General features: G+C 46.6%; 1 protein-coding gene across 2 annotated transcripts in view; it reads right to left on the reverse strand.

Moving 5' to 3' along the window:
* DOCK1 (dedicator of cytokinesis 1) overlaps positions 1-15,870 on the reverse strand; it is a 528,830-nt gene that overhangs the window by 349,835 nt on the left and 163,125 nt on the right. For both annotated transcript variants that reach the window (XM_082855005.1, XM_082855004.1), the window contains exon 24: positions 483-553. In XM_082855005.1, the coding sequence (XP_082711131.1) occupies positions 483-553 (71 nt within the window). The remainder of the gene's footprint in view (positions 1-482; positions 554-15,870) is intronic.

Raw genomic sequence — 15,870 nt, forward strand, 5'->3', positions numbered from 1 at the left:
GTTTGGTTTTCATTTTACTATAACCTGAGCTGACAACCTGTGGCTCCTGTCTGAGGCTCACAGCCCTTGGGCAGGAGCCCCCAGAAAGAAGCTGTATGGTAATGAGGCAGAGGAGGTGAGACACCAATATTAAAGCTCCCGAGTCAAAACGTTTAGGTGCTGAAACCCAAACCCAAACCCAAGAACCACTTATGGAATTCTAAAGTCTAAAGGATGCAAAATGCCCAATTTGTATTACGTATGCATAAGGCTATAAATAATCTTCTAAAGAAAATATTGTGACTGTTGCTAGAAGACACCTTTTCCACATAAAGACATAATGAGCAAAGTGTCACAGACACCATCACTAGAACATGTTCCAGAAAGAGTCAGGGCACTGAACTATGTGGACATGAGACAACCCAAGCATCCCGCGAACTAACGCCCTCAAAAGGAGGCCAAGCGTGGCACACGGGAAGCCTTCGCCTTGGGTGCTTCCTTACCTGAGCTCTTTGGGATCAAATACCAATTTCACATCGTTGACAATGGTTGGCAAGTATTTCAGCGCTGCACCCTGCAAACCAAGAACAAAGAAGAACGTTGAGCCTAAGGCAGTTGGCAAATCTTCATACGAAGTTGTAATTACTTTGAAAAACCACACACATACCAAAAAAACAGAGATCACTTTCCTGATGAGAAGCTGATGGTTAAACACAACAAAAACTGAGGGGAAAACACCAAGCCTCTGACCCACAAACAGCGGAGATGTGTCAGCATGGATATCCTGACACATAATAACCGTGATATGAGCGGGAGCCAACATTCAGTGCTTGCCCACGAACGCCTATACTGGACTAAGCTTTTACGTGATTTTCCCCTTTACCCAAAGGAAATCCTAGCAAATGAAGACCTGTGCCCCCAGAGGAATCCTCCACCCACAAATTCACTGTAGCTCCACCACATTCAACAATGAGAATGACTGCCTTTGTTCCACTCCAGAAATGACTGCCTGTATATCTAGGTCCCTGAACTTGGAATCACTTTCTTCTTTAGTAACTTTATCTCCTATATTCACATTCTGTATCTTCTAGAAAACCCACACTTTCAGAAAATAAGAGTGATGGTAATAATGACAGATCCTAATACATGCTCTGCCCCTCTGCTAGACCAGTGTATATTTTATCTTTAATTCCAACAGACCTCCTACAGGGAGTTAGCTGTGCAGGAAGGCAAGGAAACTGACAACGGAGATGTTAATTACTTTGCCCCTGATCACACAGGTAGTACTGAACTGAGCTAGAATTAAAATTCAGTTTGGTGGGAAGCCAGGGCCTCAGCCCATCCTCATCTATATGCGATTGGGAAAAGGTCCAGCGTTTTAAATGTTCTGACCCTGGCTGGGACGCCCCCCTCTGCCTCTGACTCTAAGTGACTCCTTCTATCAGGGGGGGCTCCCCCTTCCGGAACGAAATGGAGGAAATAATACTCATGTCAAATACCTCCAGGGGCTGCAATAAAGCTCAAAATCTAATTGAAAAGAGAACTGGGTAACACTTTGAACACTGGAAAATGCCACACCTATTACCTAAACAGCTGTTAGCATTGTTTTCCAAAAGCAAGTAGGCAGAAAGCCACCTTAAACGGATTACCCTGAATATATATGGTCAACCAATTTGCAACAAGGGACAAAGGTGCCCCCTCGGTCAGCACCAAATAAAATTCCTTCCATACCTCACATCCTATATAAAAATTCACTTTAAATGGATCATAGATCTTACATTCTTAAAACTATAAAACGTCTAGAAGAAGATACTTGTGACTTCGGGCTAAGCAAAGATTTCTTTCATATGATACCAAAAGCAAAATCTGTAAAAGAAAAAAACTGGATCATCTGTACATCATCAAAATGAAGAATTCCTGCTCTTCAAAAGAACTTCTGCTGAGACAACAGAGACAAGCCACACGCGGGGAGAAAATAATCGCAAAGCGAGTAAAGGCACAAGCGAAGTGAAGCTTTTTGCCAGGATTTGGAGCCAGTCCACCTCCAAGCCCCTCATGCCTTAACGCGCCACAGTCAAGATGATCAAGGACAGGTAAGCCAAGTTTACCTCTAAATCTGCACTACAGAATTAGTGGTGTTTTTCCCCAGGTGTTAACCCTGTCCTTCAATGCCGGCCAGATCAAGGAATTCCAACTCTCTGCTTTGAGATGCAACTTTTTTTTTTTTTTTTTTTTTTTTTTTTTTTTAGCGGTACGAGAGCCTCTCACTGCTGTGGCCTCTCCCGCTGCAGAGCACAGGCTCCGGACGCGCAGGCTCAGCGGCCATGGCTCACGGGCCCAGCCGCTCCGCGGCATGTGGGATCTTCCCGGACCGGGGCAGGAACCCGCGTCCCCTGCATCGGCAGGCGGACTCTCAACCACTGCGCCACCAGGGAAGCCCGAGATGCAACTTTTGAAAAGAACCTTAAATAGAAATAATTTCATTCTGGCTTCCAAAGTTCTGCTTCAAATACCTCAGAGTTGCTTTGAAAAAATAAAAAAATATTTACTGTGACGTTTAATAATAAGCGTTTGCACAGCTGACTGCTCGGGCCAGAAAGTGTCTTGTCTAGTTTGTGAGGGTCCCGCGGGCGAGGATGCATCAGCATAATGCGTTTTAGCCTGTACCCCACGAAGCACCATCTGCCTGGAGCAGCGTGATAAATACCATCTTACAAGGACAAACAGCGGCAAACAAGACAGGCCTTCGTGGCCCACCCTCTGCTCGCTGCCCGGGGGCCGCCCGGCGCTGAAGGCTCCCCGACTCGAGGTCAGGCGACACCCACAGAGGGAGGGCTGTACCCGCGGAGACCCCCAAATGCTGCTTAACAGGGAACTCTGCCGAACTGAGCCAGATGCTAGGGACGTCGCGGTTTACAGTTCATGAGGGTCACAGAGAACAGAGAGCAACCGCGAGCCCACGTCAGTCCTGGATAACGTAACAAGGACAGACAGACGGAATGAAGCGAAGGCGAGGGCGTGCCCCCGCACCCCATTTCCAGCTCTGTTCTCTCCGTACTCCGGCGGTCGTGGGCTCCTTTCCACCTTCTGCCCTCCCCCAGTGACCGTCTCAGCCTCTCTTCGCTCTCCTCCAGCCCCTGATCCCACTCCCTTTTCGCTCAGCTCACCTCCTGCTTCAGGGAAAACCAAAACCATCAGAACAGGCTGGGCAGTTCTGCCCACCACTCAAGCCAAAACAAGCCGGACGCCCGGCCTCTGCCTGTCCCTCCAGGCAGACGGAGGGAGCACCTCCCTCCACGGGGTGGGGGTGGGGGGACCCTGCCCGCTGGGCACGGCCCCTGCCCCACCGTCTGATCGAGCACCTCCTGCATTTTCCTCCACACTCCAGCCCACGCCAGCCTCTCCCCTTGAAAGCACCCAGAGCCCCAGGCTCCCCACCGCCCAGCCCAGCACAGACAGCTCCCAAGCTGTGCACTCACCCCGGTGTCCAGTAACCAACGCACTCCCCAGACCTCTCCAGCCGCCATCAAGTCTCCATTCCTGCCGAGGCCACAGCGACTCCAGGCCTTCGCTTAGGTGACCTTCCCATGACACTGCTGTGACCCCTCATTTTCCGAAGCATCCACAGCCCTCACTGCCAGGGCGACCACCTTCCTCTGTCCCCTGCCCCTCTCTTAAAGGTGGGTGTCCTTGCAGTCCCATTCTAGACTTTTCTCCCCCCTCTCCATACCCCTCAGGAAGCGCCAGCTTCAGACGCCTAATGCCTGTCTCCCAGGTCACCTCTCTCCTGAGCTTCACACTCACACACCCGACGGCCCCTGGACTCGTGGCTGCCCCACAGATGCTGCAAACTCCCCCTGCCTTAGAGGGGGCCCTACCCTTCGTCCCGGTGCTCCAGGCTCAGGGCGCTGCACCCGGGAGCCCCCAGGTCACACGCTCAGGATGCTGCGTCTTCAGCACAGCCACTTCTGGCCAATCACAGAGCCTGGTGGATCCTCACTATTCCACATGCCCCGCCTCTACGGCCTTCTCCATTTCTATAGTGTCCACCACCTGGCCCATGCCTCTTGTGTCTCCCTCCGGCAGGAAGGGACAGCCTCCTAAGGGGCCTCCCGCCTCTGCTCTGACCTCCTCAAGGTCACGTCCCACACGCAGCCAGAGGAGCTTTCCTAAGATGCAAATCTAACTGAGATACTTGGGTGGCAACGCCCTGCTCCTGGGATACAGGCCTGACCACCCAGCATCCTCAGAGGCCCGGGTCCCACCTCCCCCATGTCCCAGTCAGGGGCCTCCACCTCCACCTGCAGGACCCTTTCCAACAATGTGGAGCCTCTTTCAGTCTCCCCCATGCTACGGACATCTCTGCCAGCTCCGAGGCTGTGCCCATGCTGTTCCCTCCTCCTGGGTCACTGCTCCCCCCACTCCTGTCCCTGGTCCTAAACACGCAGAGGTAACCTCGTGACTCCTCAGCCCTTAGCCATTGTTTTCCTCAAGACACACGGATTCCGTGTCAGCCATCGAGGACTATTACCGCGCTGGGCCGTGTGTCTGTAACCCCCCGACCAGAGTCTCACGGCTGTGGCCCGGCCAAGGACCCTAGACACAGCAGAGCCTCCATGACTCCCGGACCCACAGAGCTTTGCCCAAAAGCGCCTCTTTAACCTCAAGAGACTCTGCACCTCTTTGCTTTGCACCCACTGAAATCGGCCTCGTCAGCTGAGAGACCCAGCTGTATCCCCTCCAGGAAGATGGGCAGCCAGAAGAGGCCGAGGGAACCCTGAGGTCCCCCCAGTGCAGCCCAAGCCTCCTGAGAAAGCGCGTGCCATCCCCCACTCTCGTTAAGGGCGCAGCCCGCTTTGCCCATTTCTAACACTGGCTACTGGACGAGAGACTTGAGTGTTTTGGTTTCCGCTCGTGCTTGCAGGAAAAGGCCCCCGTTTCCTCCGTGGAGTCAGGCTGCTTCACTGAATTCAGGTCTCTTTCAAGGGCAGGGGCTACTGCTTCGAGAGCTTCTCAAGGTGTGCAGCACGGGCCAGACAAGGCGGGCTCCGGCTCGGTGAGGGACAGCGATGGGTCGAACCTCATCTGCAGAAGACGCCTCCAGAAACAGAAGGCTCGAACGCAGACGAGGGAGGGTAGACGGCATGACGCCCAGGAGCGGGTGCCCCCCCGGACAAGGACCCGGGCTCCGGGCCAGGCTGCCACCTCCGCCACCTACTATGTGAACTCAGGAAGGGAGCCTTTCCTCTGGGTGCCTCTCAGTGGGAAAAGATGGAGGTTAGTAGCGGTGAATGGGGCGGCCTCCAGCAGCAGTCGGGAGAACGGAAGAGTGCCGTGGAGGCGACGAGACACCCCCAACCCATCACTGCTGCTCACGGACGGTGCTCACCACTCGTTGTGGCGGCAGGAGAGTGTGGATGTGTGCAGATGTGAACACACACACCTTCTTCAACGTGCAAAACTCTCCATTCAGTGAAAACTTCCATTTATCAAGTCCTGATTAAAGTGGTAAGTAGTGAGTAGAATCATTTGCCAAGTCTCAGAGACAGTCGGGTAACAGGAATGGAGGGCACCGGAGACGTCTCTTTTTCTGTTGTTGTTTTCTATTACTGTTTGTAAACCAGTTATTTATTTACACAAAATCTTGCTCAGAACATGCCAGCCTCTTTCGAATGGTAGGGGAGAGGCCAGGATGCCCGCATGGCATGTCAGCAGCCACCAGGGTGCCTCCCAGGCCTTGGCTAGGCTCCCGGCAGGCAGGGGGCACGCATCGGTTCACTGGGCGAGTGAGGTGGGCAGGAGGTGAGGGATGTGCCCTCTGTGGGATGTGCCCCAGAGACAGGGCTCAGCTTGGAGTGGGAGCTCCTCGGCACCCCTCCCGGGGCTGTGAGCCGGGGCCACATAACCTGTGTGAACACACCCACCGGACAGGGTCTAGCCAGGAACAGAGACCAGCACAACAGAGGAACGTAAATGAATTCAATGTTTGAGCTTTGTTTATCTGTCTCCTGTGTCTTAAGTCATAACTGAACTTATCAAATCAGTGTTTGCTTTTTAAGAAAGTTATTCTTTCGGAGTTGACTTTAAATTTACCTAAATTAACAAAACGGCAACTTAAGTCCAGGCTGGCACTCCTCTTTGAACGTGGAAAAGCTTTCCCACATGAGGACGGACGGGTCCAACCCTAAAGGCCTTTGGGCCTCAAGTACGTGTGCAATGACCCACTGACATGCTGAGAACACGCACTTCAGTCCCCCACACACTCAGGCACGTGAAGGATTCAGGTACAACTGAAACCACCACCAAAAACAATAGGGCTCCCTGCCATCGAGCACTGATTGAGAGGCAGCAATCCACAGAAAGATACAAGAAACAAAATCAGGGGCCAGTGGTAAAGCTATTTCTACTAGTATCAAAAGACAAGCGGGCTTCCCTGGTGGCGTAGTGGTTGAGAGTCCGCCTGCCGATGCAGGGGACACGGGTTCGTGCCCCGGTCCGGGAAGATCCCACATGCCGCGGAGCGGCTGGGCCCGTGAGCCATGGCTGCTGGGCCTGCGCGTCCAGAGCCTGTGCTCCGCGGCGGGAGAGGCCACAACAGTGAGAGGCCCGCGTACCGAAAAAAAATAATAATAAAAAAAAAAAGACAGGCAAGTTGCTGGGTGGTCCTCTTAATACTGGGTTCATCACTTAATATCCAGGCAATCAGGAACTCATGGTATCCATAGAGCTACCATATGATCCTGCAATCCCGCTCCTGGGCACACATCCAGATGAAAATATAACTTGAAAAGATACAGGCACCCAACGTTCATAGCAGCACTACTTACAATAGCCAAGACATGGAAGCAACCTAAATGTCCATTGTCAGATGAATGCGTAAAGAAGATGCGTGATATATATATATATATATATATATATATATATATATATATATATACACACACAATGGGATATTACTCAGCCATAAGACAGAATGAAATAATGCCATTTGCAGCAACATGGATGGACCTAGAGATTATCATACTAAGTGAAGTAAGTCAGACAGACAAAGGCAAATATCATATGATACCACTTACATGCGGAATCTTAAAAAAAATGATACAAAAGAACTTATTCACAAAACAGAAATAGACTCACATAGAAAACAAACTTATAGTTGCCAAAGGGGATGAGGCGGGGGGGGGGGATAAGTTACGAGTTTGCGCTTATCAGGTACACACTACTATACATAAAACAGGCAAACAATAAGGACCGGGCTTCCCTGGTGACGCAGTGGTTAAGAATCCGCCTGCCAAGGCAGGGGACACAGGTTCGAGCCCTGGTCCAGGAAGATCTCACATGGCGCAGAGCGACTAAGCCCGTGCGCCACAACTACTGAGCCTGCGCGCTACAGCACACGAGCCACAACTACTGAAGCCCGCGCACCTAGAGCCCAAGCTCCGCAACAAGAGAAGCCACTGCAGTGAGAAGCCCGCACACCACAACAAAGAGTAACCCCTGCTCGCCGCAACTAGAGAAGGCCACGTGCAAAAACAAAGACCCAATGCAGCCAAAAATGAATAAATTAATTAATTAATTTTAAAAAACAATAAGGACCTACTGTATAGAACAGAGAACTATACTCAATATCTTGTAATAACCTATAATGGAAAAGAATCTGAAAAATATATATATATGTGTGTGTATGTGTATAACTGAATCACTTTGCTGTACACTTGAATCTAACACAAGATTGTAAATTAATTATACTTCATTTTTTAAAAAGAGAGAAACATCTCTGAAGAGGGCAATAATGAAGTATGATTTAAAGGTTAAAACAAAAAGAACTCATGGCATCACAACTCTGAGGAAGGAAAGTATGGTCAGAACTGAATCAAATGGACAAAAAACACATTGAAACCAAAATTCTAGAGAGAAAGAAATGAAATGCATAAAAGAATTATGAAATGGCAGAAAATTCCAAAAGTTTTCTAATTGCTCAAACAGTTCAGGTTAAAGAAATTAAATAAATTTTATACTCTTCCCTAAACAAATTTAATTGTCATGCATCTCATGAGAATGCCAACTTGATCCAAACTGTAAAACAAAACAAAACATGCACTTTCCATCCAGTATCGATTTAATGTTGTAAGTATCTCTCTGGATAAAAATATTACTACTGATGATGATTAATAGACACTATTTTAGGGTAAAGTTCAGGCTACATTTTTCAGCATGATTAGTTTAATTAAATCCATTAGCATATCTTTATATAAGATTACAAGAGCTATCTGTGATACAAAATAAGTTTTTCTTGAATAATGTATGAAGCAATTATTAATTACCTATTTCTCCAGAAAACACATATTAAAATGATTCCATTTGGAGGTTTTGAGCTAAAATATATATGGTCCACAAATTCTCCTTTCAGACTTGGCTCAGAATAACCAGAGCATCCTGATACAGGAACGCATCCTGATACAGGAACATGTAGCAAGAACAGTTCAGCCAATAGGTGCCCCTGGACCAGAGCTTGTGTATTTCATAGGGCACAAATGAAATGGAGCAGATGGCAGGACATGAAGGTTTCATGCAGTTAAAATGGAAACACACGGCACTTTGGACAGATTCAAGGATGAGCCACACTGTTCTTAGACACAGAAGAATCCAGAACAAAAGAAAGATAATGACAGTGACTGCTTCTGCTCCTTACACCCTATTCAATCAAGACTACCTACATCTTCTGTATCTTAAATCTAAAATTACCTCTCCTCTTTATACCAAGCTCCCTTGAAGCAGATTCTGGTCTTTAACATAACATTCCCCATCTCTACGGCCAACGTTTTGGTTCATTCAATCCCGAGTGACAAGTGAGCAGCTGGAGGAAATCACTCCTCTGAGTAGTTTTATGTATAACTATCAGAAAATCCAAAGGAAAAAGGTAGCGAGAAAAGTACAAACAGTATACTAAGATTAAGATTCTTCGCTGAGGACTTCTCTGGTGGCACAGTGGTTAAGAATTCACCTGCCAATGCAGGGGACACAAGTTCGAGCCCTGGTCTGGGAAGATCCCAAATGCCGTGGAGCAACTAAGCCCGTGTGCCACAACTACAGAGCCTGCGCTCTAGAGCCCGCGTAGTGCAACTACTGAAGCCCGCGAGCCTAGAGCCCCTGCTCCGCAACAAGAGGAGCCACCGCAATGAGAAGCCCACACACCGCAACGAAGAGTAGCCCCCGCTCGCTGCAACTAGAGAAAGCCCGCACACAGGAGCGAAGACCCAACGCAGCCAGAAAATTAATAAATTAATAAATAAATAAATTTATTTTTTAAAAAACACACGGAACAACAGAAAATAGCGGGTGTGGGCAAAGACACTGAAACCTCTGTGCACTGTTGATGGAATGTTAATGGCGCAGCCACTGAGGAAAACAGTGTGGAGGCTCCTCAAAAAATTAAAAATAGAGCGACCATATGACCCAGCAATCCCACTTCTGGGTATTTACTCAAAAGAAATGGAAGCAGGATACAGAAGATACATTTACACACTCCTATTCACTGCAGCATTATACACAACTGCCAAGAGGTGGAAGCAACGCAAATGTCCATCAACAAATGAATGAATAAAGATGTGGTCGACAGGAGCTTCAAGATGGCGGAAGAGTAGGACGCGGAGATCACCTTCCTCCCCACAGACACATCACAAATACATCTACACGTGGAACAACTCCTACAGAACACATACTGAACGCTGGCAGAAGATCTCAGACCTCCCAAAAGGCAAGAAAGTCCCCACGTACCTGGGTAGGGAAAAAAAAAAAGAAAAAACACAGAAAATAGGATAGGGACGGGCCCTGCACCAGTGGGAGGGAGCCGTAAAGGAGGAAAGGTTTCCACACACTAGAAGCCCCTCCGCGGGCGGAGACTGCGGGTGGCGGAGGGGGGAGCTTCGGGGCCGCGGAGGAGAGCACAGCCACAGGGGTGCGGAGGGCAAAGCGGGGAGATTCCCGCACAGAGGATCAGGGCCGACCGGCACTCACCAGCCCCAGAGGCTTCTCTGCTCCCCCGCCGGGGCGGGCGGGGCTGGGAGCTGAGGCTTCGGCTCCGGTCTGAGCGCAGGGAGAGGACTGGGGTTGGCGGCGTGAACACAGCCTGAAGGGGGCTAGTGCGCCGCGGCTGGCTGGGAGGGAGTGCGGAGAAAAGTTTTCTTGCCTCTTTGTTTCCTGGTGCTCGAGGAGAGGGGATTCAGAGCGCCGCTTAAAGGAGCTCCAGAGACGGGCGCGAGCCCCGGTGCGGACCCCAGAGACGGGCAGGAGACGCTAAGGCTGCTGCTACCGCCACCAAGAAGCCTGTGTGCGAGCACAGGTCACTCTCCACACCCCCCTTCCGGAGCCTGTGCAGCCCGCCACTGCCAGGGTCCCGGGATCCAGGGACAACTCCCCCGGAAGAATGCACGGCGCGCCTCAGGCTGGTGCAACGTCACGCCGGCCTCTGCCGCCGCAGGCCCGCCCCGCACTCCGTGCCCCTCCCTCCCCGAGGCCTGAGTGCGCCAGAGCCCCCGAATCAGCGGCTCCTTTAACCCCGTCCTGTCTGAGCGAAGAACAGACGCCCTCCGGCGACCTACACGCAGAGGCGGGGCCAAACCCAAAGCTGAGCCCCTGGGAGCTGTGAGAACAAAGAAGAGAAAGGGAAATCTCTTCAGCAGCCTCAGGAGCAGCGGATTAAAGCTCCACAGTCAACTTGATGTACCTGCATCTGTGGAATACCTGAATAGACAACGAGTCATCCCAAATTGAGGAGGTGGACTTTCGGGGCAAGGATATATATATATTTTTTTTTTTCCCCTTTTTCTCTCTTTGTGAGTGTGTATGTGTATGCTTCTGTGTGTGATTTTGTCTGTACAGCTTTGCTTTTACCAGTTGTCCTAGGGTTCTGTCTCTCCTTTTTTTTTACTAAAAAAAATTATTTTTTCTTAATAATTATTTTTTATTTTAATAACGTTATTCTATTTTATTCTACTTTATTTTATTCTATTTTATCTTCTTTCTTTCTTTCTTTTTTCTCTCCCTTTTATTCTAAGCCGTGTGGAGGACAGGCTCTAGGTGCTGCAGCCAGGTGCCGGGGCTGTGCCACTCAGGTGGGAGAGGCAAGTTCAGGACACTGGTCCACGAGAGACCTCCCAGCTACACATAATATCAAATGGCGAAAATCTCCCAGAGGCCTCCATCTCAACGCAAAAACCCAGCTCCACTCAATGACCAGCAAGCTACAGTGCAGTACACCCCATGCCAAACAACTAGCAACAGAGGAACACAACCCCATCCATTAGCACAGAGGCTGCCTAAAGTCATAATAAGGCCACAGACGCCCCAAAACACACCACCAGACGTGGACCTGCCCACCAGAAAGACAAGATCCAGCCTCATCCACCAGAACATAGGCACCAGTCCCCTCCACCAGGAAGCCTACACAACCCACTGAACCAACCTTAGCCACAAAAACAACGGAAACTACGAACATCCAGCCTCCAAAAAGGAGACCCCAAACACAGTAAGTTAAGCAAAATGAGAAGACAGAGAAACACACAGCAGATGAAGGAGCAAGCCAAAAACCCATGAGACCTAACAAATGAAGAGGAAATAGTCAGTCTACCTGAAAAAGAATTCAGAATAATGACAGTAAACACGATCCAAAATCATGGAAATAGAATGGAGAAAATACAAGAAACGTTTAACAAGGACCTAGAAGAACTAAAGAGCAAAGAAACAGTGATGAACAACATAATAAATGAAATCTAAAATTCTCTAGAAGGGATCAATAGCAGAATAACTGAGGCAGAAGAACGGATAAGTGACCTGGAAGATAAAATAGTGGAAATAACTACCACAGAGCAGAATAAGAAAAAAGAATGAAAAGAATTGAGGACACTCTCAGAGACCTCTGGGACAACATTAAACGCACCAACATTCGAACTATAGGGGTCCCAGGAGAAGAAGAGAAAAAGAAAGGGACTGAGAAAATATTTGAAGAGATTATAGTTGAAAACTTCCCTAATATGGGAAAGGAAATAGTTAATCAAGTCCAGGAAGAACAGAGAGTCCTATACAGGATAAAGCCAAGGAGAAACACGCCAAAACACATATTAATCAAACTATCAAAAATTAAATACAAAGAACAAATATTAAAATCAGCAAGACAAAAACAACAAATAACACATAAGGGAATCCCCAGAAGGTTAGCAGCTGATCTTTCAGCAGAAACTCTGCAGCCAGAAGGGAGCGGCAGGACATATTTAAAGTGATGAAGGAGAAAAACCTACAACCAAGATTAAACTACCCAGCAAGGATCTCATTCAGATTTCATGGAGAAATTAAAACCTGTACAGACAAGCAAAAGCTAAGACAATTCAGCACCACCAAACCAGCTTTACAGCAAATGCTAAAGGAACTTCTCTAGGCAGGAAACACAAGAGAAGGAAAAGACCTACAATAATAAACCCAAAACAATTAAGAAAATGGTAATAGGAACATACATATCAATAATTCCCTTCAATGTAAATGGATTAAATGCTCCAACCAAAAGACACAAACTGGCTGAATGCATAAAAAAACCAAGACCCGTATATATGCTGTCTACAAGAGACCCACTTCAGACCTAGGGACACATACAGACTGAAAGTGAGGGGATGGAAAAAGATATTGCATGCAAATGGAAATCAAAAGAAAGCTGGAGTAGCAATTCTCATCTCAGACAAAATAGACTTTAAAATAAAACCTCTTACAAGAGACAAAGAAGGAAACTACCTAATGATCAAGGGATCAATCCAAGAAGATATAACAATTGTCAGTAATTATGCACCCAACATAGGAGCACCTCAATACGTAAGGCAAATGCTAACAGCCATAAAAGGGGAAACTGACAGCAACACAATCATAGTAGGGGACTTTAACACCCCACTTTCACCAATGGACAGATCATGCAGAATGAAAATAAATAAGGAAACACAAACTTTAAATGACACATTAAACAAGATGGACTGAATTGATATTTATAGGACATTCCATCCAAAACAACAGAATACACATTCTTCTCAAGTGCTCATGGAACATTCTCCAGGATAGATCATATCTTGGGTCACAAATCAAGCCTTGGTAAATTTAAGAAAATTGAAATTGTATCAAGTATCTTTTCCGACCACAATGCTATGAGACTAGATATCCATTACAGGAAAAAATCTGTAAGAAATCCAAACACATGGAGGCTAAACAACACACTACTTAATAACCAAGAGATGACTGAAGAAATCAAAGAGGAAATCAAAAAATACCTAGAAACAAATGACAATGAAAACCCAAAACCTATGGGATGCAGCAAAAGCAGTTCTAAGAGGAGAGTTTATAGCTATACAAGCCTACCTTAAGAAACAAGAAACGTCTCAAATAAACAACCTAACCTTACACCTAAAGCAGTTAGAGAAAGAAGAACAAAAAAGCCCCAAAGTTAGCAGAAGGAAAGAAATCATAAAGATCAGATCAGAAATAAATGAAAAAGAAATGAAGGAAACGATAGCAAAGATCAATAAAACTAAAAGCTGGATCTTTGAGAACATAAACAAAATTGATAAACCATTAGCCACACTTTTCAAGAAAAAAGGGAAGACTCAAATCAATAGCATTAGAAATAAAAAAGCAGTAACAACTGACACTGCAGAAATACAAAAGATCATGAGAGATTACTACAAGCAACTATATGCCAAGAAAATGGACAACCTGGAAGAAATGGACAAATTCTTAGAAATGCACAACCTTCTGAGACTGAAACAGCAAGAAATAGAAAATATGAACAGACCAATCGCAAGCACTGAAATTGAAACTGTGATTAAAAATCTTCCAACAAGGGCTTCCCTGGTGGCGCAGTGGTTGAGAGTCCGCCTGCCGATGCACGGGACATGGGTTCGTGTCCCGGTCCGGGAAGATCCCACATTCCACAGAGCGGCTAGGCTCCAGGAAGATCCCACATGCCGTGGAGCGGCTAGGCTCATGAGCCATGGCCGCTGAGCCTGCGCGTCCGGAGCCTGTGCTCGGCAACAGGAGAGGCCACAACAGTGAGAGGCCCGCGTACAGCAAAAAAAAAAATCTTCCAACAAACAAAAGCCCAGGACCAGATGGCTTCACAGGTGAATTCTATCAAACATTTAGTGAAGAGCTAACACCTATCCTTCTCAAACTCTTCCAAAATACAGCAGAGGGAGGAACACTCCCAAACTCGTTCTACGAGGCCACCCTCAATCTGATACCAAAACCAGACAAAGATGTCACAAAAATAGAAAACTACAGGCCAATATCACTGATGAACATAGATGCAAAACTTCTCCACAAAATGCTAGCAAACAGAATCCAACAGCACATTAAAAGCATCATACACTATGATCAAGTGGGGTCTATCCCAGGAATGCAAGGATTCTTCAATATATGCAAATCAACCAACGTGATACACCACGTTAACAAATTGAAGGAGAAAAACCATATGATCATCTCAATCGATGCAGAGAAAGCTTTCGACAAAATTCAACACCCATTTACTATAAAAACCCTCCAGAGAGTAGGCACAGAGGGAACTTTCCTGAACATAATAAAGGTGTTATATGACAAACCCACAGCCAACATCATCTTCAATGGTGAAAAACTGAAACCATGTCCACTAACATCAGGAACAAGACAAGGTTGCCCACTCCCACCACTATTATTCAACATAGTTTTGGAAGTTTTAGCCACAGCAATCAGAGAAGAAAAAGAAATAAAAGGAATACAAATTGGAAAAGAAGAAGTAAAGCTGTCACTGTTTGCAGATGCCATGATACTATACATAGAGAATCCTAAAGATGCTACCAGAAAACTACTAGAGCTAATCAAGGAATTTGGTAAAGCAGCAGGATACAGAATTAATGCACAGAAATCTCTTGCATTCCTATACACGAGGAAAAATCTGAAAGTGAAATTAAGAAAACATTCACTTTTACCATTGCAACAGAAAGAATAAAATATCTAAGAATAAACCTACCTAAGGATACCGAAGCCCTGTATGCAGAAAATTATAAGACACTGATGAAAGAAATTAAGATGATACAAATAGATGGAGGCATATACCATGTCCTTGGATTGGAAGAATCTACAGTGTAAAAATGACTCTACTACCCAAAGCAATCTACAGATTCAATGTGATCCCTATGAAACTACCACTGGCATTTTTCACAGAACTAGAACAAAAACTTTCACAATTTGTACGGCAACACGAAAGACCCTGAATAGCCAAAGCAATCTTGAGAAAGAAAAACGGAGCTGGAGGAATCAGGCTCCCTGACTGCAGATTATACGACAAAGCTACAGTAATCAAGACAGTATGGTGCTGGCACAAAAACAGAAATATAGATCAATGGAACAGGATAGACAGCCCAGAGATAAACCCATGCACATATAGTCACCTTATCTTTGATAAAGGAGGCGAGAATATACAGTGGAGAAAAGACAGCCTCTTCAATAAGTGGTGCTGGGAAAACTGGACAACTACATGTAAAAGGATGAAATTAGAAGATACCCTAACACCATATACAAAAATAAACTCAAAATGGATTAAAGACTTAAATGTAAGGCCAGCCACTATCAAACTCTTAGAGGAAAACATAGGCAGAACACTCTATGACATAAATCACAGCAAGATCTTTTTTTGACCCACCTCCTAGAATAATGGAAATAAAAACAAAAATAAACAAATGGGACCTAACGAAACTTAAAAGCTTTTGCACAGCAAAGGAAACCGTAAACAAGATGAAAAGACAACCCTCAGAATTGGAGAAAATATTTGCAAATGAAGCAACTGACAAAGGATTAATCTCCAAAACATACAAGCAACTCATG

Source organism: Leucopleurus acutus (assembly GCF_964270905.1).
Source record: "Leucopleurus acutus genome assembly, chromosome: 14".
NCBI classification, from domain to species: Eukaryota; Metazoa; Chordata; class Mammalia; order Artiodactyla; family Delphinidae; genus Leucopleurus; species Leucopleurus acutus.